Genomic DNA, 27,795 nt, shown 5'->3' on the forward strand with positions numbered 1-27,795 from the left:
CCATGGTTCTGAGATCACATGCAGGGATGGGTTAAAGTAGTTGAAGGCTGTTGGATTCTAGCAGAGTTACTGACTTCTTAGCTACAGACTGCACAGCGACCAGAGAACGTAGAAACAAGTGATTCAAACAGAAGAAATAGAGGAGAGAGAGAGAGACCCTGGAGGGAAAGAATGAATGGAACAGCAGGAGTGTAAAAAAGACGAGAGAAATAAGAAACAAAGGCGAAGCTAGAAAGAAGTATTGTTTCAAGAGCCGGTGGTTAAGCTGAAGATCTACGGATGGGAACACTGCACAGAACAGCATGCTAAAATCAGAAAAGTCCAGAAACAAAGAAGAGCAAAGAAGCAGGTTGACAAACCAGTGAAGAAAGTTGGAGAAAGATCAAATCAGAGAAAACTGTACCGGGCTACTTGGAAATCATACCCATACAAAATGGACCAAGAGAGGGAACAGTTTCAGGGGATGTAACTCAAAGTGGATGGGATGCAGGCATTTCCCTCTTTTTTCCTTTCCCCTGATAACTGGATTTGCAGAATTCAGATGGGAATAAGCTGACCATACACCGGGTAAGAGATCATTAGTAGGTGTTGTGTATTACAATATTCAATTCTAGTTGGAGCTAATGCATTTTCTATGCCTCAGTGTGCTTGCATAAAACTGGGGGATATCTGTATCTGTATCTTTGTCAATGCAGGCACATACACAATTTACTTTTGGCTGCAATCCTGTGTGCAGGCTGCTTTCATCCCAGCGAAGGCTTACCTGTGGGTTGTAATCTATGAAAGCTCATGTTACAACAAATCTGCTAGTCTTTAAAATGCCACGAGACTCTGAACTGTTTTTATTTATAACATTTACTCATTTTGCTCTAGAACATTTGCTTGCATAACTTCGTGGGTACTCTTGTGTGGTATATTGGGCTTCAGAGCATGTTTTCTTAACTAACTTCACGAGTAACACTTCTCCATCTCTCTTACCCTGTGAGTGGTCTATTTGGGCAGTCCTTCTTCACTGTTGCTTTCAAGCTGTTTTTCAAACTGGTCTTTTCTGAGAGGTCTCAAATCAGATGGATTTGGAGTGAGGTCTTTGAGGGGATTCACAGGATTCTGCAGGGGTGGAGGAGAAACCCCAATTTTCTCAGAAAACGCATGCCAAAGTTTTTTCCTGGGACTATAACTGCCAGGAGCATCTCCCCCGCCTCTCTGTCTCCCCGCATGCCGTCACTGCATAGCCAGACAGACACAGTTTATATTGATACCACTCATCTCCTCGTTGTGTCCTATCAAGGTCACCCACTGATTGACTATTAAGCTGATCTTAGCGGTAGAACTGAATCTCAGATCTCAGCTACAGAAAGTAGCCTCAAACGACAGCAGTTATGTAAAGGAGCTCAAACTAACTGTTTGCAGGCGATTGGAGAATGCATGTGTTAGAGAAGACATGGGGTATCTGTCTGCTTATTTCACCACTTTTAACATGCCAAGGAAAGGCAAGCTCTTGAGTCCTTTGTTCAAGGCAGGGAGTTCAAGTAGATGCCACCGCTGCTCCCGACTCCACGGCAATTTCTCTGCCATTGGAGAGCCTCCAACTTAGTGAGCAGAAGGGCACAACTAATGTTCCACCAAGTTATGCTGCAGGTCTTATTGCTCACTTCCGCGGTGCTGGGCTTATGCCCCTGAGAAATCACACCTTGTTAGTAGCTGCCACCTCTCAGGCTTCCCTTTTTGCAAACAGCAAGGACAGCATCTTCGTTGTTGGGCAAACAGAAGAACTGCCTGCGCAGGAGAGGCCAGACATGGCATCTAGGGCCCACTGTGCCAAAGGCCCCTTGTATACACAATTTTCCTACATAAATATCACTTCCATGTAGGGAAAAGAGTGTGTAAGCCATCTCCACATGCACACCATTGTGCATGTATTTATTTTGCTTTGTGTTCATGTGATGGAAGCCTTGATCAGTGATAGGATCCTCTCCTTCTTTGGATTCAGTGCTTTAAAACTAAACGAGAGGTCTCAGAGAGGTCTCACACCTTGCTAAAAGCTAGTACAGTGAGGCATGGTGATTCTCTGTGTAAACCCCTACTGATATTTTGCTGCAGACTGAGTTGTTGTTGTTGTTTCTACTCCTACTCTTACTTGTGCCTGACAACCTGATCACTCTTAACTTGCACTTCAGACAAATAAGAGGCTATCCTGGACTTGAGAGGGAAATTTGTCGGCTTCCACATAGCTTGTAGGGACCAGATGACCAACATGCTGTACCTCATTTCATAAATAAATTTAATTACAATCTCAGTATATCTGAAATTCCTATGTTAGATGTGGCAGGGTTAAGTTTTATGCATGTCCCTTCCCATTAAGGAAATGTATGGACTAGATTGTAATGGCATATATCTGGAACTATCAGCGACTGGCAAGTCTAGCAATGAAGTGCTAGTTAGAAATAATGGATTTTGCCTGTATAGGACTGTACTGAGAGAGTGCTTCGTAGACAGAACCCTTTTAATACAGAATTATTGATCACGAAGGTCGATTTAGGAATCAGCTACACCTTGGGGCTTTTTATGGGGCCAAACGTTGGACACATTTGATAGCAGAGTAATGATGACAGTGCAATTGCTTGTATTAAATTATTTGGCCTTCTTGGCAGATGCTCCCAGACTTTGGAAGTCCCTCCCTAGAGAAGTTAGACTGGCTCCCTCCTTTTTATCCTTCCACCAGCTGGTGAAGACATTCTTGTTCCAGAAAGGGCTGGCGCCATGCTGTTTTTTTTCTTGTAATTGTTTGCACTCCGTCAGATGTAAGATAGATGGATGCACATATACTTTGAGACTGTGTCTTGAAATCCCATTGGTTAACTTTTGGCCACGGAACTCAGAATGGATTATGCCATTGCCCTGACAAATTGGGTAGCAATTCGTGGAAAGTGGATGGCTGCCTCCACTGAGCATTAAATGTAGTGTCTAATGCAGTCAGGTGACAGAACTAGGGCCAACAGTTTTATGTGCTACAAGATACCACCAGATATGCCTTCTTATTATCCCAGGGATGGTCATGAGCAATCCTTGGGCTCAGTTTGACCAGAAAGTGGCAGAGCCCAACTAGCTGATTCCCTATTCAGTGTGGACTGCGAGCAGGACCATTTAAAGTCCAGCATGGCTGGAGCCAGGCATCAAACCTCACACCATCCATACTGTACCACTGAAAATCAGTTTTCAGGATGCAGTCCTATGAACATATACCTGGGGGCAGAGTGGAATTTATTTTTGAATAAACATTCATACAATTGTGCTACTGTCCATTTTTCTCCCAGTGGACTTTAATTCCAACTTTACATCTCCCAGTGGACTTTACAGTGACAGGGTGCTATTCGTATTAAAATGGCATTAAAAAGAATTTAGGGGAGTATGTGAGGAAGGGTTTAGCCCTCTGCTACACAGCTGTCACTGCTGTCTTTAAATCTAGGGTGACCAGGTGCCCTACTCTACAGAGGACAGCCATCTATTTCAAGGAGCCCTCTGTCTGAAGGACTTTGAAGGTCCAATCCTGTTTTTAAGACAAAGGGTGCTAAGAAGGGGAGGGGCTTTGCTGTTGCCCATCTGCAGTGAGCATCTAGACAGCAGAATGAGAAGGCTGTCACGCAGGTCGTCTGTTGCGTCTTCCCTGCTATGGAGAGATGTGCGGAATTTCTATTAAAATTACAGTAATTCTTTCTGAATGCATTTATAGATACAAATTAGTACGTGCACATGTTATGCAAATCTGTGTTGCCATGTACTCTTTTTGGTGATGCATAAATGGCTACCCTATTTAAATCAGCACACACACATATACACTGCCTTGTAATATTCATGGTAGATCCAGTTCTTCACAGAGGCCTGCTGTCATTTCATTGAACCTAGAAAGGGAGAATTTGATTTGCCGTCTGAAGGGCCACAGAACGGTGTTGAGCTGCTTCTGTAAGGTTGGGGGTGTTATTTAGTGAGGATTATACTCACCCACCCACCGTTTCAGATCACTTATGAGGATTCCTAGGATTATTTGCATTTCTGGACAACTTGCAGGTTGTACGCACTGAACGACAATTTTTAACAGCTAAATGGGTTTCCAAGTATGCATGTCTAAGGGCCAAACTCTGTTTTTTCCCCTTGAAAGTAGCCATTCAGCATTGCTACAAAAAGCAATAATAAAAAGTCTCTTAACAGCTTTGCTTTTTTTGCAATTTCATCTTGAATAAATCCGGGAATGGATTTATTCCTATTGAGAACCATTTCCTTTCTCCTAGCATTGAAATTTGCCCTTTCTTTGCTAAATCTCAGGGGAACGAGTACACCATCAGTGGACCTTAAGCAGCTCCTTTGATATGATTTGGGGCCTGACAGATGAGATGGCAACCACCTAATCTTTGCACAGTTTATATAAGAGAGGTTCAGCCAAGTAAAAACTAGGTGCCAAATGAGGATTTGAAAAGTCCTCTCTGTTGAGAATGGTGCCTCCAGAATGGGTGAGTCATCAAAGCATAAGACCTACTGTATATAGCTTCTGACAATGGTAATAATTACACAGCAGAGAACAAATATTTTAAAGAGTAATTCTGGTGGGGATGGAAGAAGAGGGAGGTGAGTGAAAGGAAGAAGATGGGGTGAAGTTGAGAGGGAGATGATGGAGAGACTATAGCAATGGAGATCACTTTCCCTCTTGATTCCCCTTCTACGGCCACAGACTTCCCCTTTCTTTTTCCTGCCTCTTCTAATGCCAAAACTGGTGTGTGCGCAATCTGTTGTTTCTTTTCTGAGACTGGGGTGGGGACATTACTAGAAATTGGCTGGCAATTTTTTAAAAAATTGATATTTTGGGAGTGCAGTTGGAACAGTTAACTCTCTTTTTAACTACTAGAAGACCTCCATTTGTTCTAATGAGCCAGACTCCTCTGATCATCTCCTAGGAACAGATATATTATTATATATATAATATATAATATATTCAAATAACATAAGCATGACAATGGGGAATACTAAGTGTTCACCATTGACTGTGAGCCTTAATCTCCCTGTCTTGCAGTTTACTTCATCACTGCAGTAAAAGCAACAAAGGGAAAGGTGGAAAAAAATACAATAAATTATAGAAGTATTTATATACCATCATCTCAAGTCTCTCTTCTGACTCTCATTTCACTTGCAGGATGACTTGTTGGATGATATAGGCAGGATGAGGCCAGGGTTTGGGTACTTAGTAATAATCTCATTATGAAAATTAATACTTGTTCCCATTTTATAGGTGAACACTGAGGCTGTGAGGCTTGCTCAAAGCTCACCCAAAAGCTCATAGCCAGGCAGCATTTTGAATCCATTTTGTAGGGTCTGTGTTCATTCTGTCCACTAAACTGGCAAGGAATTCATGCAAGCTTTTAACCAGTTAATATTTACCTATCTGAGCATGTTCTAAATAGGTGTACTGACGGCCTAGTTAAGTTCAACAAAGCAGTATGTGACCACTTGCATCTTAGAAATCGGTTCCTCAGTCATAAACGTACAGTTTCCCAGACTACTACTTTAGCTGATTTGTTGAAGAAAATATGTTTGTTGGCACACAGCACTGCAAAAAGCATTTGCCAACAGGTTATGCTAATATCACACGAATGTATTGTTGCCTCTGTGTGCCTGACAGTCACAGACAAATAAACTGAAATTGGTTTAAACTGCAGGTGGATAAGCACAATGGAAAAATCAGATGCAATTTGTCTACCAAGATAAATTGGCTCATCAGAGCATGTGCCAGACTCTGAATACTTTCACAAAGGCAAAAGTGCCCAAAGACCATTCCACCAGTGGCCACCAGTGGCTATTTGCTCCTGGCTGTTTTATCAGGTGATTTGTATGGCCATTTAGGGTTATGGAGATGATGTTTATGAGACTGCCATCTTGTTCACATGGTTTATGAATACAGTGGTACCTCGGGTTACATACGCTTCAGGTTACATATGCTTTAGGTTACAGACTCCGCTAACCCAGAAATAGTGCTTCAGGTTAAGAACTTTGCTTCAGGATAAGAACAGAAATCGTGCTCCGGTGGCGCGGCGGCAGCAGGAGGCCCCATTAGCTAAAGTGGTGCTTCAGGTTAAGAACAGTTTCAGGTTAAGAACAGACCTCTGGAACGAATTAAGTACTTAACCCGAGGTACCACTGTACAGTCGTACCTTGGTTCTTGGTATTCGTACATTTTGGCTCCTGAACACCGCAAACCCGGAAGTGAGTGTTCTGGTTTCTGAACATTTTTTTGGAAGCCGAACATCCAATGTGGATTCCACGGGTTTCGATTGAGTGCAGGAAGCCCCTACAGCCAATCGGAAGCTGTGCCTTGGTTTTCAAACAGTTCCAGGAGTTGAATGGACTCATGGAGCGGATTAAGTTCGACAACCAAGGTACGACTGTACACAGAACACTAAATTGGCCTTGGAGGTGGACATCCTATTGCTTGTTTATTTTTTTCTTTCTAACTGAGACTGGATGTCTTTATAAAGGAATGATACAAAATTTGCTAGGCAGGGTTTCGTGCCATGTCTAATCATGATTAAATTCAACAAGAATGTTCTCCCCATCACTGCATCTGCAGCCCAGAATAATACGCACCTGTTGAATTTCTACCCTGTCATGGAACTGCAAGATAAAGCACGAAGCTTCCTTGATGTGGTGGGAAGAATGGAAACCTGAGACCAGAGTTTCCCAAACTTGGTTCGCCAGCTATTTTTTTTGACTACAAATCCCATCATCCCTAGCTAGCAGACCCAGTGGTCAGGGATCATAGGAACTGTAGTCTAAAAACAGCTGGAGAACCAAGTTTGCGGAACACTGCCTTAGACAAACGATGCACTGTGGGTGGTATTCAACTAAGTCTTACTCACAGCAGACCCACTGAAATTCATGAATATTAATTTCAATAGGTCTACTTAGTGAATAGGTCAACTCTTAGTTGAATATCACCCTGTACTCTTTTCCAAAACTGGAAAAATAAATGGAGGTGGGTGGGAATCCTTATGTTCCAGTCACTGATGCTGCAGTCACATCTTTTATAGTGCCATTGCAGGGCAGGTGCTCAGGATACTACCACGTAGTTCAACTGCCCATCTGACATGCAATGCACCTGCCCATTTCTGCCAATGCATGTACAGCCTTATAACACACTGCTATCTGGCCGCCTGCATCTGTTTCTAACATATAGTTTCTTTCCCTGGGTTATGTGGGCTATCCCTCTGCGTGTGGGTGGCATTGACTTATCTTCTACCCTCCTTCATCAAGTTATTATTATTCTCTCACAGTAATTATGCACTTATTGAACAAAGTGCAATGCTGCAAACACACTAAAAAGAAAATTGAGATGCAGAAAGTGGGCAGCTTATCAAGGAAAAGGTAGAAGGAAATCCCACGAGGTGACAGTCTCAGTGTTCAGAGTCCCCCCCTCCCCGCACTGTTTTAAGCAGTGCAATTTAAAAGTGGGGAGGTTTACCACCACTTCTGCTTTCAACCATGTATATAGTACCGGCATCTGCCAGGGAAAATATTTGTCCCTTTCCCGGCTGACACAGTTTCATGTAACACCCACATAGGTACCCACACATTTTTATGGCACGCAGCACAGATCAAATATTGGGTAAAAATAAAAGTTGAAGGGTGTTCAGTTCAGCATTTGTACACAGCTAGTGGAGGATGAGGCCATAATGTCTTTTAAGGATTTTAGATCACTATCCTGTTCCTCACAGTAGTCAGTAATGGATGCCACAGAAGAAAACGCATACGGTATTAATGGAAGTCGTCGCTTTCTTCTGCTGCAAAAGAGAAAGCAAAGCATGGACCAGACCATCAGTGGATATAAGCAAGCATGACTTTATACCAGCTGAGGACCTGGCCCTGTGCACCTGAGCTGTGGTTTTATTTCTGGCACATGTAAAAGATAAAGACAGCTGTGCTATTAACAAAAACAGTATGTGACTTCTACTGAATGCCTCCCAATCAATCTTTTCCACATGAAGGTACTTAGCCCCCAAATTTTCAGTCCAGTTAATGGGTTCTGTGGTGTTTTGCCAAGCCTAATGAAAAAGAAGCCGCTGTGGGTACAAAGAAAGAATGAATGCAGGTCTGCCATAGGACTTCTTCTGCCTTTCCTGTTTTTCCTTGTAAGATTTAAGGCACTGCTACCCCTTCAGAACATTTTCTCTGTCTTTTCCACTCTCATTTTTACCTCTCCTTCTCTGTCCATGTGCAGGACAACAATATCCCTACCCTTGAGAAGTACATGCACCCATGTGCACATATGCGCACGCGCATACGGATCAATAGCAGAAGCTTTCTTTGTTTATATTTCCCCATCAATAGCAGTATGTAGATAAACTAGGTCTGGCAACGATTGAGCTGTTTAGAGTTTGGTTATGTCATGACCTCTGATGCTGACCTTATTTTGAGGAATGAGGCGAATTATCTGGCACGTCACATAGTACCATCATAATCAAACTGAGGGCAAGAATCTCCATAAAGGCGGCCACACCACTGTTAAACCTACCATCTGAATTTTCAGCTAGGAAATGTGATTTAAATTAGTCTGACTGCTGTATTTAAAAAGACTGACACAGTCTGTCCGCATGTCCTATAATCAGCTGCATGTACAAGTGGTTAAATCGGTCTTATCGGGTAACGCAGAAGTCAAGAAGATTTCTTCTTCTTTTTTAAAAAAGAAGCCCTGTGCACTTTTGCAGGTTGTTATGGCACATCGCATTTTCTGAGCAGTCAAAGCAGTATTAGATATATTATAGCTAGGAAACTCTGATACTTTCCTCTGATAATGCATTTATTGTTGCAGAATTTTACCAGCATTTTGTGAGCATAGATTTCGCCACGGATAAGTTACAGAGTGTCTTCTCCTCTTTGGCCACATGCCACTGTTATTTAAACAAAACCAACCATTTTGTGATTTGTTAAGATATTGTTTGAAGGCTGCAAACTCCCCTATTCACATTTGCATAGAATGTTGCATAAAGCTCCCCTAGTCTTGCACTCGGTGCTCAAGCAACCCACCCTTCAGGCACTACTTGGGTGTGTGTCTGTGCTCTCATCATTAGCTGTAAAGGTGTGTAGTTCCACACACACCCACACCCACACCCACACCCACACCCCCCCACACCCTATTCTGTATCTCTTTTTCACTTCTTTGGTGCCTGAAGCATGTGGACACATCAACATGTCATGAAGAGTTGCCCCGATTGCTAAACCTAGCAGGGACTTTTAATGCTATATACGAACATCATATACGACGCGGGTGGCGCTGTGAGTTAAACCACAGAGCCTAGGGCTTGCCGATCAGAAGGTCGGCAGTTCAAATCCCTGCAACAGGGTGAGCTCCCGTTGCTCGGTCCCTGCTCCTGTCAACCTAGCAGTTCGAAAGCATGTCAAAGTGCAAGTAGATAAATAGGTACCGCTCCGGCGGGAAGGTAAACGGCGTTTCCGTGCACTGCTCTGGTTCGCCAGAAGCAGCTTAATCATGCTGGCCACATGACCCGGAAGCTGTACGCCGGCTCCCTCGGCCAATAAAGCGAGATGAGCGTCGCAACCCCAGAGTCGGCCACGACTGGACCTAATGGTTAGGGGTCCCTTTACCTTTATGAACATCATATCCCCCTTTCCCCAAGATGACCCTCTTAAACTTTTTAAATGCCCTCACTCCCTCCATTAGTAGCTAACTCACCATTGAGGATTACCCTTTACTGCTCCCGTGATGATTTATTACATTGCAGGCATTCTCACCTTGCAGACATCACACTTATTGCTCTTACACTGTGACAGTACAGGCACTATAATTGTCACAGAAAGGTATTTTTGTGTGTGCCCTGTGGGGCATAGATGTGGAAATATTGATGAATGGGATGTGTGCAGATGGAGAGCACTGTGGAGATGATTATGTAGATAAACCTGGTGATAAGAAACCATGAGCTTAGGCACCTCAAGGGGACGAGTGTTCATTTCAGTTTCAACTTTTCTTACTTATTGGTAGGGCATGCACAGTAAAAGCAAGGCACTAGGTTTCTTTCCACACAGCAGGTGCCAAAATCCAGCTTTTATCACTACCTGTTCCTAATGTGGGAGCCAGTAGCTATACTCTGGTGACAGCACTCTTTTCACCAAGGATCAAACACGAAGTCTCCCCTCTCTGCCTTAAATATCCAGCACTCCTAGGTAGGCAGATATTAATGTTGTTGCCTTTTAATGAAGTGTTTGCTATGTTGTGTTCTAGAAAGAGCTGCATATTAAGAGAGCGTCATTGTAGGTTACGGGACTTTGTGGATTGCACATTTTTGTTCAGCACAATGAATTTAAAACTCTTCAGTTCATCAGAATTATCCAGAATGCTTAGTTGGCAGCAAATCATTTTCTGATCAATCCAAGTTACTGCTATCCACATTACTGAATTGTCCCACCTGTGTCATGAGGTGGTTTCCAATACGTAAGTTACCTGCTATCCTGGCACCCTCCAGATGTTTTGGAGTACGACTCCCGTCAGTGCCAGCCAGGGCAGCCATAGTTGGCATCAGGTTGGTGCAGGCTGATCTAAGTCATCAATAAATATCCTTACGTAAGTCATCAAGAACTTTTGCAATATTTATAAAAGAGCGACTACTCTGCAGCCTCCTAGTGGCTGCCTTTTTGATGTGTAGAATAAACAGGCAGAAGGTGTTTGTAAGACCAGTGCAGATAAATAATGTTGATTTCACACCAACAATCCTCTGCGTGAAGTGCCTCTTCAAAAGATAGAGCGTTTCGCTGGTAAGAAGATTGTGAGGTGACGAGATGATCCCTCTGTCTTGCACTACCATTTACATAGTAGACTGTCTCTTCCCCCTCCTCTTCACATGTGACATACTGAAGAAATATGGGTATGTTGCACACTGGCTCCAGAAACAGCAAAAGACATGTGATCACAAAACTGTAGTCTGAGTCAATTCAGTTGGGCTTACGCCCCTCAAAAACTGGGCTCACAACTCCAGTCTTAGTGCCTCAGGCAGAAAATCTGTCATGGTGGTAAAAAGTGAAAAACTAAATACAGTGAAAAACTAAATAATTGACTATTTGTTGCCCCACGGTATTTCAAAATATACCACCTCAGGCCTGGTCCCCTTGACTATTACTTTTAGTCAGGGCTGGTGCAAGAAAGACATACTGTACTTCTGCGTGAACCCAGCCAAGTTATTTTAGCATCTAAGGGTATGTTCACATTCCTGCTTTACTCCGCAACCAGTGCATTCCCACGGCTAATTTTTGAAGTCACATTCACATGACGTTAGCAACAATCCACATCAAACTGATGTTTGATTTGTTTTTTCTTCAAATGAGCTTCAATCCAGCTAGAAAACTGTATGTGGAGTAAGCAGTAATTTGAACATGCTGTCACAAACACACAGATGGATGTGCAACTGCAGATGAAAAACTTAACATATAGGAGTTTCAGGGGGGTGCAGGGACAAGGAAACTGAAAAAGGTCAAACGCATTGGGTGAAGACATCCCTGTCCTTCTCCGATGTGAACAGCTCCCTGCAAACGCAACTTTGAAACACAGTGTGTGAGCATGTGTGGAAATGACCTCATTGCATTTCAAGCCAGTGGCGTAGCGTGGGTTGTCAGCACCCGGGGCAAGGCAAGTAATTTGCGCCCCCTAACCCGTGAATCTGCGCCCCCTAACCTGTGGATTTGCGCCCCCTAACCCGTGGATTTGCCCTAACCCCAGATGATGCGCCCGGTGCGGCCGGCCCCCCCTGCACCCCCCACGCTACGCCACTGTTTCAAGCCACTGATGTGAACATATCCTGAGGCTGAGAATCCCACATGCACTTCTCCTCCCACCCTGGCAGTAAAAACATGACAATAACAACTTACAACTTGCTGACCTTTCGTGACTCCCAAAATCTGCTGTCTGAGGTGGCTGCATTACCTAATGATAGGACCAGCCCTGCTTTTAATGCAGGTGAATTTCAATAGCTCTTCTCAGTCTGTCTCTCAGTGGATTGTATTTCATAAACCTTAAACTCATCAGAGAATAATAATAATAATAATAATAATAATAATAATAATAATTAATAATAATAATCACAATGGGTCTGTGATATTTATGACACACACAAAACCAGCTTTGGGTTTTCACTAGCCTTGGAGAGGAGTATTACTCCGTGTTCCTTGCTTGCCATCCATAGGCCGTGACCTTCCAATCTCCCCTTTCCTCATAGACAGCAGCACAGTCTCCTTCCCTTTTTTATTCACTGCCATCTTCCTCCCCATTTGAGCTGGTTCTGAAGAGCATCCCCACAGTCGCCTAGCAATTGCAGCTCAGCTTTCTGCCAATGGCTACTAGTCATCATCATCATGGTTGTTTGCCACCTTCAAGGTGATAGGCGATATGCCGCTGAATACCAGCTGCTGGGAAACAGCAGCAGGAAAAGGACTATGGCCTCATGTCCTCCATGGGGCCTTCCCAGAGATATCTGACCACTCATTGTGTGGGAAACAGGAAGTCGGACAAGGCAAGCCTCTGGTCTGGTCCAGCAGGGCTCCTCTTATGTTTTCCCCCTCAGATCTGGTAAAATGGCTGGTGGTCGCTGGGCCTGAGAAAAGCTGTCATTCTCCGCTGACCCACCAAGTCCAGTTCTTAAGGACATCCCTCCCCAGCAGACAATTAACTGCACATTTATTGTGAAAGAAAAGGCCTACAAGTCCCACAATCCTGAACTCCATTAAACTTCCTTCCCATTCAGAAGACAGCAGTTGTGTTCATATCTCATGATGGGGAGCCATGTTCCCATTATAGAGAATGTCATTCACTTAACACGGGAGCAAAGATTTTAAAAAGGGGTTTATGTGATACATTTCCTTTGTCTTCTTATTTGGCTTTTCCAGTTGCCTAATACGCAAACACATATAGAAGTTAAATCGGTTAAGTCATTAGTCATAGTTAATACCTCCATAATTACCGCTTCATTTGTTTTGTAGTCGTTCCAATACAACAAAAATGGTAACCTCCCCCACCCTAAAAATCCTCACTGAACGAACCCCTCCACCCCGTAACTGCTCATGTCTTGCTATTTTGTTCAGGATCATTATATCCCAGCTTATCTTCCACAGGATTCTTGATGGTATGATAACTTTCCCACTTTTTGCCTATATCAACACATGAGAGACCAAAATGTAAGAACTTTGAGGCCCCTAACCCAGATCTGGCAATCTGAGGGATGCTTTCTGGCCCCCTAGTTCCCAAAAGCGAAAGCGGTGTGTGGAGAACATAGCTTCTGTGGGAACAGAACTTGCATCTTAGGGATAGGGGTTGAGGTGCTCACCCAACTCACTTGCTTGCCAAAGTGGCCCTCCAGAAAAACAACAACAAATAGTTAGCCATCTGAGTGAAGGACTTAGACAAGAACTGATGCTCTTCTGGGAACAGAAAGAAGCTGGAGGTGGCCGGGGGATTGTAACCTTTTCCTATGTCTCACGCTGGCTGTGTCATCCAGCAGGTCTTGGTGTTCATCCCTTGCTTTGCTGCATTTCCTTCCCTCCACCATGTGGGTTGATCACGGCTCAAACTTTTAATTCAGATGGTAATTGAAATAATAATACAGGCAGAATCCCTTCTGTCTCTGATGCTGCAGCTGGCTTTGTGGAGCTATGAATAGCTCTGAGTCACGCTCTGAAGATGGTTTCACTTCCAACGGTTTGTTTTGTTTTGGGGGTGGGGTTTTTCGGTCATTTTTTGGTTGTTGTTTTTTTGTATTGCTCCTTGGGCTATGGGGAGGGGGGAGAACCCACCACACCTCTCTTCCTACCCCAAAATGCACCCAATGAGAGACATAAAATTGCTATTTAAGCCTCAGGGGATGAGGTTGCCTAAAGAAATCTATCAGTTAGCAATCATTGGGAGGACAGATGGGGACTGCTGGCATATACTCCTCGGTCTATTTATAATTATTATTTTTTTAAAGCACATTTGATTGCATTCCCCTCTTCATACCCTTCATATGCCACATGTTGGCAGAGCAAAGTGAGACTGGCCTGGTTTTAACTTGCGTGCTTGGCATTTTCTGTCGGTTGGTTTCGTAACTCGCCATCTCCCCCTGAACAATAAAACAGATGAATGAAATCCTGCCCACAGATTATCTGAACTGGTCACAGTCTTTCATGTTATCAGGTTAATCCAGGTTGGAACTTCTCAATCACATTCTGTGTGGGGCTTTCCCCCTGAAAAGTGCTTGAAAACTGCCTCAGTAAATGGTGGGCTCCCCTTTGCTGGAGGTTGTTGAGCGGAGGCTAGAGCCAGGGCAGGGCTGTGTGTCTTGCATTCCAGATCCTACACAGAGGACCTCCAAGGTACCTTCCAACTCAATGATTCTAATAAAATGATATATGAAGCCAATTCAGGACAGTGAACTCAGTTGTACTCTCAAAGCACAGTTACAGTGAGAAGTTTCCAAAGTGCAATTCCTTACAAAGTCAGCTTTCTTTCTTTCTTTCTTTCTTTCTTTCTTTCTTTCTTTCTCTCTCTCTCTCTCTCTCTCTCTCACACACACACACACACACCTTAATCTATTTTACACAGTTGTTGTGTGAGGAGACACAGAAGTACTGCTTTTTTTCTGTTAAAAAAATGTTTAGGGGTACTCTCATTTTGACTCAAGAAAATCACCATTTTATAGTTCAAATCGGGGAAAATAAATACAGTAAATGGACAAAGGTACAAAGATTCACAAAATGTTTAGGGGTACGAGTACCCCTGCATCTCCCCAGAAAAAAAGCACTGCACAGAAGTAAGCCAGAATCCATGTATTCTACCCTGAGTTCCGAACTCAGTGGAGGAAGGGTGGATATAAGCATGAATAATAACAGTTTATGTTGTGCATTGTGGAGTAGATTCTGTATTAGCATATGGAACACTACGGACAAAGTTAGCAGACAAAGCTTCTCCCCTGCAGCCCTTTGTCCCTCCTGTTGCTGCTTAAATGCTAACCAGCGTCATTTTAAAACACCAGCATCATTAAAAACAAAAAACATATGTGATTAGCGTTATTCACATACTATTGCATGCCAGGCCAATATCCAAGTGGTGCAAGATTCCAGGGGTTCTAGGCTCTTACCCAGGGTTCACGTTTCCTTTTGGAATGAGGCACAGCGGAGGCTGTGGCATCTTTATGATATATGGCTTATTTACGCATATATACAACCTGAGCCTTCGATGGAAGGGTTCACAGCATTAATACCCCCCCAAAGGATATTGTTTCTTTCATAGCCACAGACTTGGATTTAAACAGAAATCATTGCTCTCAAACCTCTCTGCCAAAGGAGAGGTGCTGGGGTGCTGGGGTGCTGCTGGGGTGCTGCTGCTGCAGCTGAGGCGTCTGCTATGCTCAGGTTGGCAGGAGGCCACTACCAACAGAGTTGAGGTAGAGCACTGGAGGACCTACAGAATCCAAAGGTCTGCAGTTCCCACAAGGGACCAGAACTTTGGGTTCCTCAGCTGTGCCAGCCCTGGAGCTAGCACAGCAAAAAAACAAAGACTAGCAAGAGTCTTTAGGGCTTTCAATGCAGCAACAGCTCCACTGCCCCAGTCCTCCTTGGTCCTAGTTAGGATTGTCCATCCGTAGTTGGTTTGATCATCTTACTATCTAGTTACTGGCATTAAAACTGGGTCATGGCAGGATAACCTAGAAAGATTCCAGACAGGGTCAAGTCCTGGCATCAGTAGTATATAGCTCAACGTCACTGGCTGAAAAAAAGTTGTAAAAGCTGTTCTAGCTATGTGTCTCTCCCAAGCCTGTGAAGTCACAAAATGAAGTACTGTCATCTAGTGACATCATAGATCAAGGCAACTTCTGCTTCCTCCACTATTAAAGAGATGCACACATACAAGGTAAAGACTCAGATGCTTCAGTAGACCATTAAATTGTGCTGAGGCCAGCAGCACTGGCACTACAGCCGACAGGGCTGGTTAATCCTCTGGAGAGGAAGTGGGACCTGGGCTGGTGCTAATTGGGAAGAATGAAACTTCTATAGAAGCCAATAGGGCCTCCCTCCAAAACATGCCACGGCCACTTCTGGCGGGCTGCTCACATTCCCGAGGCCTGAAAGAAGAAGAAGAGGAAATCCAGCCCTGTTACCACCACCACATACCACCTCCTCCAGACCACATCAAGGGTCACATCAGCTCTGGAGATAATCAGATGAAAAATTCAAATGACCCACCCACATTTTCTTTGAAAGGGATGGGTAAAAACAAGAACCGTGGTCCTGGAAGACAGCATGAAGTAAAAAATAGAAATTACAGAAAGAAAATGGCAAGGCAGAACCTTGGGCTTGAAGTAGTGTCTTTGTCTCCAGAACCACTGGGCTTGAACTTGGAATTTCAAGAGCCATTATACAAGGAGGCAACAGTTTCTGATCATTTATCAGATGACGATGACGACTGGAGAGAAAGATACCCGCCATCTGCCTATGACAAAGTGCATCTGTCGAGGATTGCCAGCATGGCTCAGTGTGATCCATACAATTACAACACAACTAGTCTTTCGGGGATGGAGGCTTTCTCTTCGTGGGGGTTCAGTGACAACGAGACATGTATTGGGTGCCCTTCTCATACCAAGACGGATGAAAGCTATGTTGCCCATGAAGAACCCATAGAAAATATGGAATATGTGTCTCCGCAGCTGAGCTACCAAGAGCTTAGGGAGGAAAATTCCATGCTGAGGAGGAAGATCAGAAGGATCCAAAACTTCTCAGAAAGTCAGACCCAAATGGTAAGGAACCTGGAGAGGACATTGCAAGCCACGGTGAATAAAGAGGAGAAAGACGCTCAGGATCTGGAAGCTCTGGTGCAACAGGCAGAACAAAATCTCCAGTGCATGACTCAAAGAGCCCTGAAGGCAGAGAGTGATGTTGAGAAGATGAAGCAGGAGATGTGCTTCCTCCAGGCTGAGCTGACCTGTTACAAAGTGGAGAACGAAAACCTGCGATCAGGCCAAACTAGCAACATGGGAGCAGTGAAACAGCATGTTGAAATTGCCTTGCAGAACCTCCTCAGGGTCACCAACCATGCACACGCTACCATCCACCAGCTCGTCTTTGGAGCTGAGACGTTGACGCTTGTTGCTGACCTCCTTAAATCTGTAGGCAGGATGTCTGAAGTTGAAGAGGAAGTGATAAAAGAAACTTAGGGAGCTCTCTTGCCTGCAAGTGCAGTGCTCCTGTGGTACCTTTTGAAGCTTAAAGAATTTGCTCTCGTAACGTTGAGGCATTCCATGGCTGCAAATAAGCGACCTCTCTCTTTCCCCCAGAAGTACTTTTATTACATAATGGAAAATTAATTTCATATACTCATGACTTGAATACTCTGTTTCAAAGCTTAACTTGTAAGAGGTAACAGTGTTCAGGTCCCATGGACACCTGCAGACCTTAGTTTAGTTTTTTTTAAGACTCAGGCTTTGAGCCAAGCTAATGTGGAACACCTGATTGACGCTTGTGTGCTTGTAGCAGCCACACGGAATGGGGGAGATGATTCAGATTGGAACAGTGGCCTGGTGGGGAGGAGAATTCAGATCCTCCCCACCTCACCAGCCAGGACTGCTATTTGTACACAGCTCTGAGAACATCCTCAATCTTAAGGATGTTTTCAGATGAGATGGGAGCCACTGTCATGTTATTTATGTAAACGTCTAAGCCCTGCTGGTGTAGGGCAATGGGAAAAGAGCCTTTGTAAAGCAGATAAACATGCCGCCTAATGCAAGTTGTGGGATAGCTCAGCTGGTAGAGCATGAGACTCTTAATCTCAGGGTCGTGGGTTCAAGCCACACATTGGGCAAAGTATTCCTGCATTGCAGGGGGCTAAACTAGATGATCCTCGTGGGTCTTTCCAGCTCTACAATTGGTCCTTCCAGCTCTACAATGTAGATTCTACGATTCTATGAATCTGCATTTGCATTACAGACAGAATGGTGCAAATGCTGATTTGCACACAAGAAACGCAAAAGCAACAATAGTGGCTGGTCAGTGATTTTGCTCAAAGCCATGTGGCTGAGACTGCTTTCACATGCGAGGCTTCACATTTAGGTAGGGTGGACAGATGCAAAAGTGGAGGCTCCTGCACTTCCTTAACAGTTGCAGAAAAGAGGGGGTGGGGTTTCAGCAGGTGTCACTGCTGGGGAGTCCCTCTGCTACATAGCTATTAACAGGTGCAGGGCCCCTGTCCTCTTTTGCACCTGTTCTTACCTGCCCTGCTAGACATGGGACAACTTGGTTTTTGGCTATTTTACCAATAAATTTGGTTATTGGCTATTTTGAGGCTCAGAGTATACAACCAGAAGCATGTTTTCAGGTGACACCATTGTGGTCTTAAAACAACAACACCTCATTGGTACTGTGCTTGTCATGTGCTGTTAGCAAGACTTATCCTGAAAGCTACACCTGCTGAAAGTCCCTGTACAACATTAAAGGTAGCAAAGGAACAGAGGAAGCTTCTTCATATCAAGCCACACCATCAGTTCATCTAGCTCAGTACTGGGTTTCAGATGGGGGTCGTTCCCATTGCTGCCTGGAGATGCCAGAGTCTAAAGCTGTGCATTTTTGCATACAAAGCATATATACTCTGCTGCTGAGGTACAACCCATTTCTTGAAAGGTCAGATGCAGCAGCTCTGTCTTTTGCAGCTGCCTGTGTTGAATTTTAAGGGATCAGGTGTTTTCTAAATGATCTCTGTTGCTTAGAAAAAGAGGAGAGCCACACGTCATGTGAACGAGCATTCTGGGCAATGCTGGATCTACATTCACCCTGCAAGGCAATGGAAGCCCGAGCGCCATTTGCAAAAAAACCCAAAACCCAGCTTGAGCTCAGTTGCCTGTTTTTGGGGCATCTATGCAGCATGCACTAGCAGAGGGATGAGATGTGATTGGCCCACATCGCTCATCAGTCTCAGCCAACAAGGACCATGCGAATTATGGGTGTTGGACCTCAGCAACATCTAGAAGGCCACCCTGCCCTAACTTTCCACTTTTGATTACATTAGTCCCCAACCTCTCACCCATCCTGTTATTCCTATGAGGAAATGAAGTTTACTGTCCCTCTCCCACTGGGAGGAGTTGTATCAGTGAGTCAGGAAAACAAGCAGACTGAGCTCAATTTGAATTCAGAGGGACAGAACTTCTCCTCAGCAGTCCTCGGCTTGTAGGACCCAATCTGCACAGCAGGGAGAGTGAGGGTGGAGAAACAGAACTGCCACCTTTTTTCTGGCAGTGCTCCTGTACCTTAAGCTGCAGCATGAAAAGCAACAGAAAAAGCTTTTCCAGTTGAAATTTTGCCAGGTCCATAGTTGTTAAGGGCCTTATTAGCCCTTAGCCAGAAAAAAAGTTTCAATCTGAAGGGAGAGCTCTTGTTCACTGTGGTTTGTGTCTTGGTCCCTGGCTTTATTCGTAAAGAGAGGGGCATCTGGTAAAAGACTGTAAGCTACTTGTATGCTTTAGTGCAATCCAGGAAATACATTTTCATTTAATTTATAACAGGCAACCTAAATTGCGACAGCATTCTCAATTGCTAGGAAGGAAATCTAGCGTAAGCAGAGAGCAACATGAAGGCAGCAGGTCACCTGGAGATGCCAGGGATTGAACCTGCAACCTTCTGCATTCAAAGCAGATACTCTGCCACAAAGCTATGGTCCCTTCCCTTGAAGAATAGACCTCAAGCAAGGGATATCAATGGGTAGGCGGTATTGTGCAGGAAGATGGAAAAATGACACTGTGAAGCTGTCCTCCTTTCTCAGGCACAACAAACATGTTTCCAAAAAAGAGCCCAAAATTTATTTATTTTATTTATTTCATAAAATTTATATGCCACTTGATTGTTAAAAAAGAAAACCCTCAAAGTACTTTACAAAGGGAATAAGATAATAAAAAGTATTAGTTAAAAAACCATAAAAACAACTTTAAATAAATTTATTTGGAAGTTCAAGAAAAGTTCCCTCAAATGCAGACAACTGTGCTGATTCATATAGACATAGACAGTGCTTTTTTTGGGGGGGGTACACATACCCCTAAACATTTTGTGAATCTTTGTACTTTTGTCCATTTACTGTATTTATTTCCCCCCGATTTGAACTATTTTTCTTGAGTCAAAATGAGAGTATCCCTAAACATTTTTAAAGAAAAAAAGCACTAGACATAGACACACACACACACACACACACACAGCCCCAAAGAGTTGCAGTACATCACATAATACCCAATTTAGTAGGATCAGCTGTCAGTCATAGAATACATTTATACTGAATAAACTCAACCAGGAACTTTCACAAAGAATCTTCAGCCAGCTGAAATGCAACCTTTAGCTTTTAGAAGAAAAGCAGACAATTATACACTACCTTTAAAAATGCTTGATGTGAAGTAGAAACCCCATCAAAGAAAAGGGGGTAAATATCTAGCTTCTACTTTGTTTTTCTGCTTCTCTGACTTCCCTAGAACCATAGGGAAACATGAAAGCCTTCTTATCACCTGCTTTCAGCTGCCAGAGCAAGGTGTGCCTCTCAATTACTCTGAAACTCCAGCAGATGACGCCCTGTTCTGGAAAAATCTCCCAGAGTTGTGCCCCTCTCCATCCCGCCCTCCTAGTCAATTCTCCTAGCTGACGCTCCTCCCAGACAGCCTTTACTCTGAAAGCTCTTAGTAGACATTACATTGACCTTTTAAAGTTTATTTCCAGAATCATGAGGGCTGGGAAACACAACTGTATAGGAAATCAATGCAATTGCTTCCGGCCAGATAAATGTGTGCTGAGAGCTGGAGTGGTCTCCCTTGAAAAAAGTTATTATCACTCATGAAAAATTGGAACAGGGTGGAATATACTGGTAGGTTGCACCTTCATGGAAATGTCTTCTGTTTTATTGGTTTTGCTCTTTGGCATCAGACTAGAAATTCAGGAAGCGTTCCTTCAGAAAGGGAAAAAACCCAACCTGAAATGAGGCAATTTCTTGCTCATCTCCAGGAATGTTGGTGATGCAGCCTGAACTTCCAGAAAGGGGCAGTTGCCAAATGAGAAGAAGATAACTTCCCTCTCTGCTTTAGTGTGTGTGGTGCAGAAAATACACTCCTTTTTCATTTTTAAGAAGCTGCCTTACAGCACTGACAAATCTCATCTTAACTCAGGGCTTGTCCACACTTACGTTTTACACTTTCCAGGCACATGTCCATGTTGTAAAGTTCTGGGTCTGAGCACTCTTTCGCCCAGATATCTCCTTGCAAAAACCTGCTCTTTAAAGCACAACAAATGGCAATTCCAGACCCTCCAAGTGTCCCTATTTTCCAGGGATGTTCCTGATTTAGAGAAGCTGTCCCAGTTTTTGCTTTGATCCCAAAATGTCCCACTTTTCCTTAGGTAAAGGTAAAGGAACCCCTGACCATTAGGTCCAGTCGTGGCCAACTCTGGGGTTGCGGTGCTCATCTCACTTTATTGGCCGTGGGAGCCGGCGTACAGCTTCCGGTCATGTGGCCAGCATGACTAAGCCGCTTCTGGCGAATGAGAGCAGTGCACAGAAACACCGTTTACCTTCCCGCTGGAGAGGTACCTATTTATCTACTTGCACTTTGATGTGCTTTCGAATTGCTAGGTTGACAGGAGCAGGGACCGAGCAATGGGAGCTCATCCCATCACCGGGATTTGAACCGCCGACCTTCTGATCGGCAAGTCCTAGGCTCTGTAGTTTAACCCACAGCACCACCCGCGCCCCCCTTTTCCTTAGGATGCCCCTATTTTCATTGGAGAAATGCTGAAGAGTATGGAGTTATCCTACCCCTGAGCTGTCTGAAGGTCATCCTGTATATGGATATATATTTTTTAGTGTTTACAATGTTTTCTTGTGTTTTTATATATGTTGAAAGCTGCCCAGAGAGGCTGGGGCAACCCAGTAAAAAGTGTGGGGCATAAATAGTAAAATTATCATTATGGAATGGGACGTCCCTATTTTCATCGGAGAAAGGTTGGAGGGTATGCAATTCAGGTTTTCTGTGGGTTGCTGTTTGCTCTGATTCAGCAATTGTTAGCATCTGTCTTGAGATACAGTGGAGTGTGCCTCCAAGGGTGAAGCAAAATTGCTGCGTAAGCAGCACCAAAGTGACCTTCTAGGACACAAGCCTGGAGGTCCTGGACTGCCCAGATGACAAGACCCCATTCTCTGCCTCGCTACTGTAGTCCAAAGGAAAGCAGAGCAATATGTTCTCAATGTATCTACTGTATCATTTAAAGCCTTATGGATTCCAGCCTTACGTTTCCAGATCCCTCTCACACAAGTTGCACTCCGCTTTCAGAATTTATGGTGGAAGCCTTGGCATCACTCTGAGCCCAATTCTTGGAAGCCATAGAACACATCATACAATGAGCTTAAATCGCCTTTGAGCCTTCCCCCTTCCTGTTTGAAAAGTCTGAGCATTCTTTTTCATGTGAAAGAGAAAGGGGAAGGGAGGCATTTGTAATGCGAATAAGTTTTCATCCAGCATAAGCTTTGCATTTGCATTGCAAAGGAACTGAAGCGAGGGTCCCTTCAAGACTCAGTTATTTGGATGGCACCTCATCACCAAACATTTAGGAAATAGTATAATTGCATTTCAAAGCAGCTGAAGCAGGCAATAATTTTAAGCAACTCTGGTTGTAGGGTTCTGAGGCCCTTGGACACAGTGCCCTTCGTGGGGTGGGGCTAACCTGAAAGATGTGGGGCAAGCGAACTGAGGATTCCCTTATTGTTGTTTAGTCGTGTCCGACTCTTCGTGACCCCATGGACCAGAGCACGCTAGGCACTCCTGTCTTCCACTGCCTCCTGCAATTTGGTCAAACTCATGCTGGTAGCTTCAAGAACACTGTCCAACCATCTCGTCCTCTGTCGTCCCCTTCTCCTTGTGCCCTCCATCTTTCCCAACATCAGGGTCTTTTCCAGGGAGTCTTCTCTTCTCATGAGGTGGCCAAAGTATTGGAGCCTCAGCTTCACAATCTGTCCTTCCAGTGAGCACTCAGGGCTGATTTCCTCCTCAGTAGCATGTTGGATGCCTTCCGACCTGAGGGGTTCATTTTCCAGCGTCATAACTTTTATATGCCTGTTGTCTTTGTCCTTGGAGTTTTCTTGGCAGGGATACTGGAGTGGTGGATCCAGGTGGATCACGTTTGGTCAAAACTCTGCACTATGACCTGTCCATCTTGGGTGGCCCTGCACGACATAGGTAATAGCTTCTCTGAGTTATTCAAGCCCCTTCGCCACGGCAAGGCATTGATTAGGCTGCCTCTGATCTTCTTGAATACTCTCTGAAAAGTAGTAAGGATAGCACTGTTAGGACAGTGAGTCCATTGCTAGTTTGGGAACCCTGGCAAATGCTCAACCTTCCTGCCCTCCAGAGCCAGCTGTGGTTTTAAGCCTCACTTGTGAAAATCTGTTTACCATAGTTCTAAGGTACAGTCTGAAGATGCAGCAACCTTGCTGAAGCTAAGCAGTCTACTCCTGACTTGTGCCTTGATAGGAGACAGCCTGGGAACGCCATATACACCTGCTTGAGTTCTGTAATGCAGGAAGATGGGATAGAATACAGACAACAAAAAAGCCCATGTTTTCTTTGACTAGGATATGGACAAAATGGCCACACAGGCTAAGACTGGTCCACGTGCTAGAGGTTACCTACTCTGGTCTAGGCTATGACTAATCTTTTTAGGTGTTGTGATATTTCTTCCACACTTTTGTCTCTAAAACAGGTATTCACCCCACAGCGACTGCCAGATATGGCTGCCACCACTGCTACCCACCAGCCCTGAGGTACCACCGCCTTGTGTTGTGTGTACACTTGTGTGTGACACCCACTCCCTCACACAACATCAGAAACCTCTCACCTCTACAACGAGGAGTACCTCATGATAAAGCGAGTCATGGGCAGCATCCGGGTAAACAGGTGAGGGGCTTGTTCTGTCCAGTCTTTATTGTTCTGTGTCCATCTGAATTTCCTGTTGGCCACACATATAACCCAACAGTTGTGTATAAAAATCCCTCCCTTTGATACACCCAAGGCACAAACAACACAAGGCATGTACATTGCTACAACCTGATTTGTATACAAGAGCATCTTGCATTTTAGACTTTGATCCACCATCCAAGATGCCTCTTAATATTGTTCCCAGCAGCAATGTTGACATCAGTTCAGGAAGCACGGCAAGAAGTATCCCAAAGAAAGTCCTGTCGTGGGGGTTTAGAGCTCTTGCTGCAGTTTAGGTTAAGGGTAGGGGTCCTGGCAATCTCACTAGTTAATATGGATTAGCAGTAATCACTTGCAGATGATCATTTTGAACTAGGCTTGCCAGCCAACAGCAGCAGGAGTAACTCTCCTCCCGTTACGGCAAAATGGAAATAGAGAGGGTGACATATTTTGAGGGATAAGGAGACAAAGGCAGGTCGCATATCTTGGAGAGAGGGAGTTTCTTTCAGGGTATCTGCCAACCCTTTGTCTCTTGATCTCTAAATTACACCTTTGGTTTTAGATCCAGGATGCTGGGAGACACGCTTGTTGCTGTAGCAACAGAATTGTCTAAACTGTGGAAGTGTATAAACATTGTCACAGATGCACAATTAGATCAACAAACGAGAACCGAACAGAAAATAGAAGCTTCCGGCCTTATGCAATCCAGAGCTAACATGTAGTTATGAAACCATATTCACGTAGCCCCTTGTCTGCCCTGTCTAGTCTAGGAGGTCACTCTAGTTGTATGTATAATGAATGTCCATGTTGGAAGATGTATGCATGCGAGTGCCACTCAGATAAATCTCTGTGCTTTGGGTAGTACTAGCTGAATGCTGCACTGTTGTGATACATATTCTTCACAGCACTGCTTTGTGCAGTGACTTGAGTTCTGATCTGCTCAATGAGATCCAGAGGACCTTCTGAATCCCTGTATTGAATGTACTCTGTGACGCCTGGAGTTTGGGAGCCTGGAACCCTGAGTCTCATATGGGGTTAAGTCATTACACCCTCTACTTTGAAAATGGTTTTAATTGATTTCCCCCGCTCATTCCCAATATGTACATATACAAAAATATAACATTTTAAAACTGCAAAGAACAGAACATCATTTTAATTGCAGGTATTTTGAAGTCAGAATGATTCACCCTTCTGAATCGCTTGCTCGTGTGTGTGCGCGCGCGCACACACACACTTCAACTTGGTCACTCAGGACATCTGGTGCAATGTGCCCACAGACACATACACCAGAAGTCCAGTAAAACAATGATCCTGCAGTGAGTCAAATGAGGCAATGGACCTTTCTGCATGAGTGTTAGTGGAGACCTTTTAAGGCAGGGCTGAGGAACCTGTGGACTTCGTCTCCCATCAGTCCCAGCCATCATGGGCCAATAGTCAGGAGTGATGGGTATTATAAACCAACAACTTCTAGAGGGCCATATACCCCACACATGCTTCCTCAAAGTTTCCTTTCTCCCACTTTTAACTGTGATCTTTCTCCCCTCAAAAGGTACAGTATTGTCTCCACTGAAGAGGATGGACATAAAGTTTCTTCCCTCGGCAGCATTAATGGGCACAGTCGGAATGGAAAAGGCCACGCCCCGCGACGGAAACGCCGCAACCGTTTTGTCAAGAAGAACGGCCAGTGCAATGTCTATTTTGCCAACCTGAGCAACAAATCCCAGCGCTACATGGCTGACATTTTCACAACATGTGTGGACACTCGCTGGCGATACATGCTCATGATCTTCTCGGCAGCCTTCTTGGTCTCCTGGCTGTTTTTTGGCCTTCTCTTCTGGATCATTGCTTTCTTTCACGGTGACTTGGATGCCCCGAGTGCAGGAAGCGGCTCTCCCGCAGCAACAAAATTCTGCATCAAGCACGTCACTGGGTTCTTGGGAGCTTTCCTCTTTTCGGTAGAAACACAGACAACCATCGGTTATGGCTTCCGATACGTGACTGAGGAATGCCCCCTAGCCATCATGGTGGTAGTGGTACAATCCATTGTGGGCTGTGTTATTGACTCTTTCATGATAGGCACTATCATGGCTAAGATGGCACGCCCCAAGAAAAGGGCCCAAACTCTTCTTTTTAGCCATCATGCTGTCATCTCTCTACGGGACGGCAAGCTCTGCCTCATGTGGCGGGTGGGAAACTTGAGGAGGAGCCATATTGTGGAAGCTCACGTTCGGGCCCAGCTTATCAAGCCCTACATGACGGCAGAAGGCGAGTACCTTCCGGTGGACCAGCGAGACCTGAACGTGGGCTATGACATAGGCCTTGACCGCATCTTCTTAGTGTCTCCCATTATTATTGTTCACGAGATCGATGAGGAAAGCCCACTCTATGGGATGGGCAAGGAACAGTTGGAGAGGGAGGACTTTGAGATTGTCGTCATCCTTGAGGGCATGGTGGAAGCTACAGCCATGACCACCCAGGCTCGCAGCTCCTACCTGGCCAGCGAGATCCTTTGGGGACACCGCTTTGAGCCTGTTGTCTTTGAGGAGAAGAAACATTACAAGGTGGACTATTCACGCTTCCACAAGACCTACGAGGTGGCTGGAACCCCTTGCTGCTCTGCTCGGGAACTGCAGGAGAGCAAGATCACCATCTTGCCTTCACCTCCACCGCCCCCCAGTGCCTTCTGCTATGAGAATGAGCTGGCTCTTGTCAGCCAGGATGAAGACGAGGAGGAGGATGACTTGGCTGTAGGAGTAGATTTAGGAGGAAGCGCCACGGAAGATGCAGGAGTCATACCTATGATGGAGTTTGGGAGCCACATGGACCTTGATCGGTTGCAGGTCTCCATCCCTCTGGATACCCTCTCATACCGCAGGGAATCTGCCATCTAATCTCCACACTGAACTTTCCATCCCATCCTTATTCTCCACCATTTCCTTCTCCCTTTAGTACCAGTGCTTGGTTGGAAAAGCCCTTCAGTACTGCTTCTTCTACTGACTCTTAAAAACCTGAGAACGTAAAGACGCTCAGGCATCTTGCTATGAGGGTTAGGAAAAACTGTGTTTTTAGACATTCTGAATTCAGAACAGAACTGAGATCATTTCCCCACTTCATTTCCACAGTTCAGCTTTTCTGTGTGGCTCGAAACTATGAAAAGACAGCAAGAGCTACTATGGCGTAGGATAATATGGGAGATAGTTTGTTAAGCTGCCAGCTTTGGGACCAGTGATCACTAAAATGTTTGACATGATTGCTGTGGGACAAAAAAAGCTGCAATGTCAACCATGCTGGGATAAACTGGAGAATCTGGTGTTTCGTGGGACAGGGGAAGATAGGATGTGGGGGGATATAATCTGCATGTATATTATTTGTTGCATACTTAAAATGTTGCCTCAGGAGAGAATAGCTTTAGCTTCCTCTGCTCTCATGCATTAACGATTCAGCTCTTCTCATCCTGGTTCTTGGTATCCATGATTTCCTAAGTAAGTTAATGAACTTGTCTCTGATCCTTTTGAGATTTCGGTCCCTTCCAATAGAGGCAAGTGAGAGAAATTTGCAAGAGGAAAGATTCCCAACTGGACCTGCATCTAATGACCAGTAACTGGTCTCTTCTAAGCAATGGGATCTATATGCTCAACCCACCTTCACCATCCAACTCATTCCGTGTTCTCACCTGAAAAAAACTGACTTTGTAACTATTTATTTTTTAATAAAATATAATGTTTCAGGGGAAGCCTGACGACAAAGAGAAGGGAGAACCCAGGTTCAGTGCATTATGCAATGATTAGTGTAATGG

General features: G+C 44.5%; 2 protein-coding genes across 2 annotated transcripts; both read left to right on the forward strand.

Annotated features, from left to right (window-relative positions):
* On the forward strand, positions 1 to 27,726 carry KCNJ4 (potassium inwardly rectifying channel subfamily J member 4). Its single transcript, XM_083573952.1, has 3 exons — positions 1 to 567; positions 23,785 to 23,978; positions 25,549 to 27,726. The coding sequence occupies exons 2-3, from the start codon at positions 23,941 to 23,943 to the stop codon at positions 26,888 to 26,890; spliced, it is 1,380 nt and encodes a 459-aa protein (XP_083430078.1). The 5' UTR covers positions 1 to 567; positions 23,785 to 23,940; the 3' UTR covers positions 26,891 to 27,726.
* On the forward strand, positions 15,891 to 17,383 carry LOC310744307 (endosome-associated-trafficking regulator 1-like). Its single transcript, XM_083575419.1, has one exon. It carries the CDS (start codon positions 16,098 to 16,100, stop codon positions 17,226 to 17,228), a length of 1,131 nt encoding a protein of 376 aa, XP_083431545.1. The 5' UTR covers positions 15,891 to 16,097; the 3' UTR covers positions 17,229 to 17,383.
* Positions 27,727 to 27,795: the final 69 nt, after the last annotated feature.

This window comes from Podarcis filfolensis, assembly GCF_964270895.1.
Source record: "Podarcis filfolensis genome assembly, chromosome: 10".
NCBI classification, from domain to species: Eukaryota; Metazoa; Chordata; class Lepidosauria; order Squamata; family Lacertidae; genus Podarcis; species Podarcis filfolensis.

Bases quoted from the DNA above. Each gene is read 5' to 3' on its own strand.
- LOC310744307 (XM_083575419.1), top strand. From the start codon at position 16,098: ATGCCACGGCCACTTCTGGCGGGCTGCTCACATTCCCGAGGCCTGAAA.
- KCNJ4 (XM_083573952.1), top strand. From the start codon at position 23,941: ATGATAAAGCGAGTCATGGGCAGCATCCGGGTAAACAG. The intron at 23,979-25,548 runs GTGAGGGGCTTG...TCCCCTCAAAAG, and splicing joins GGCAGCATCCGGGTAAACAG to GTACAGTATTGTCTCCACTG.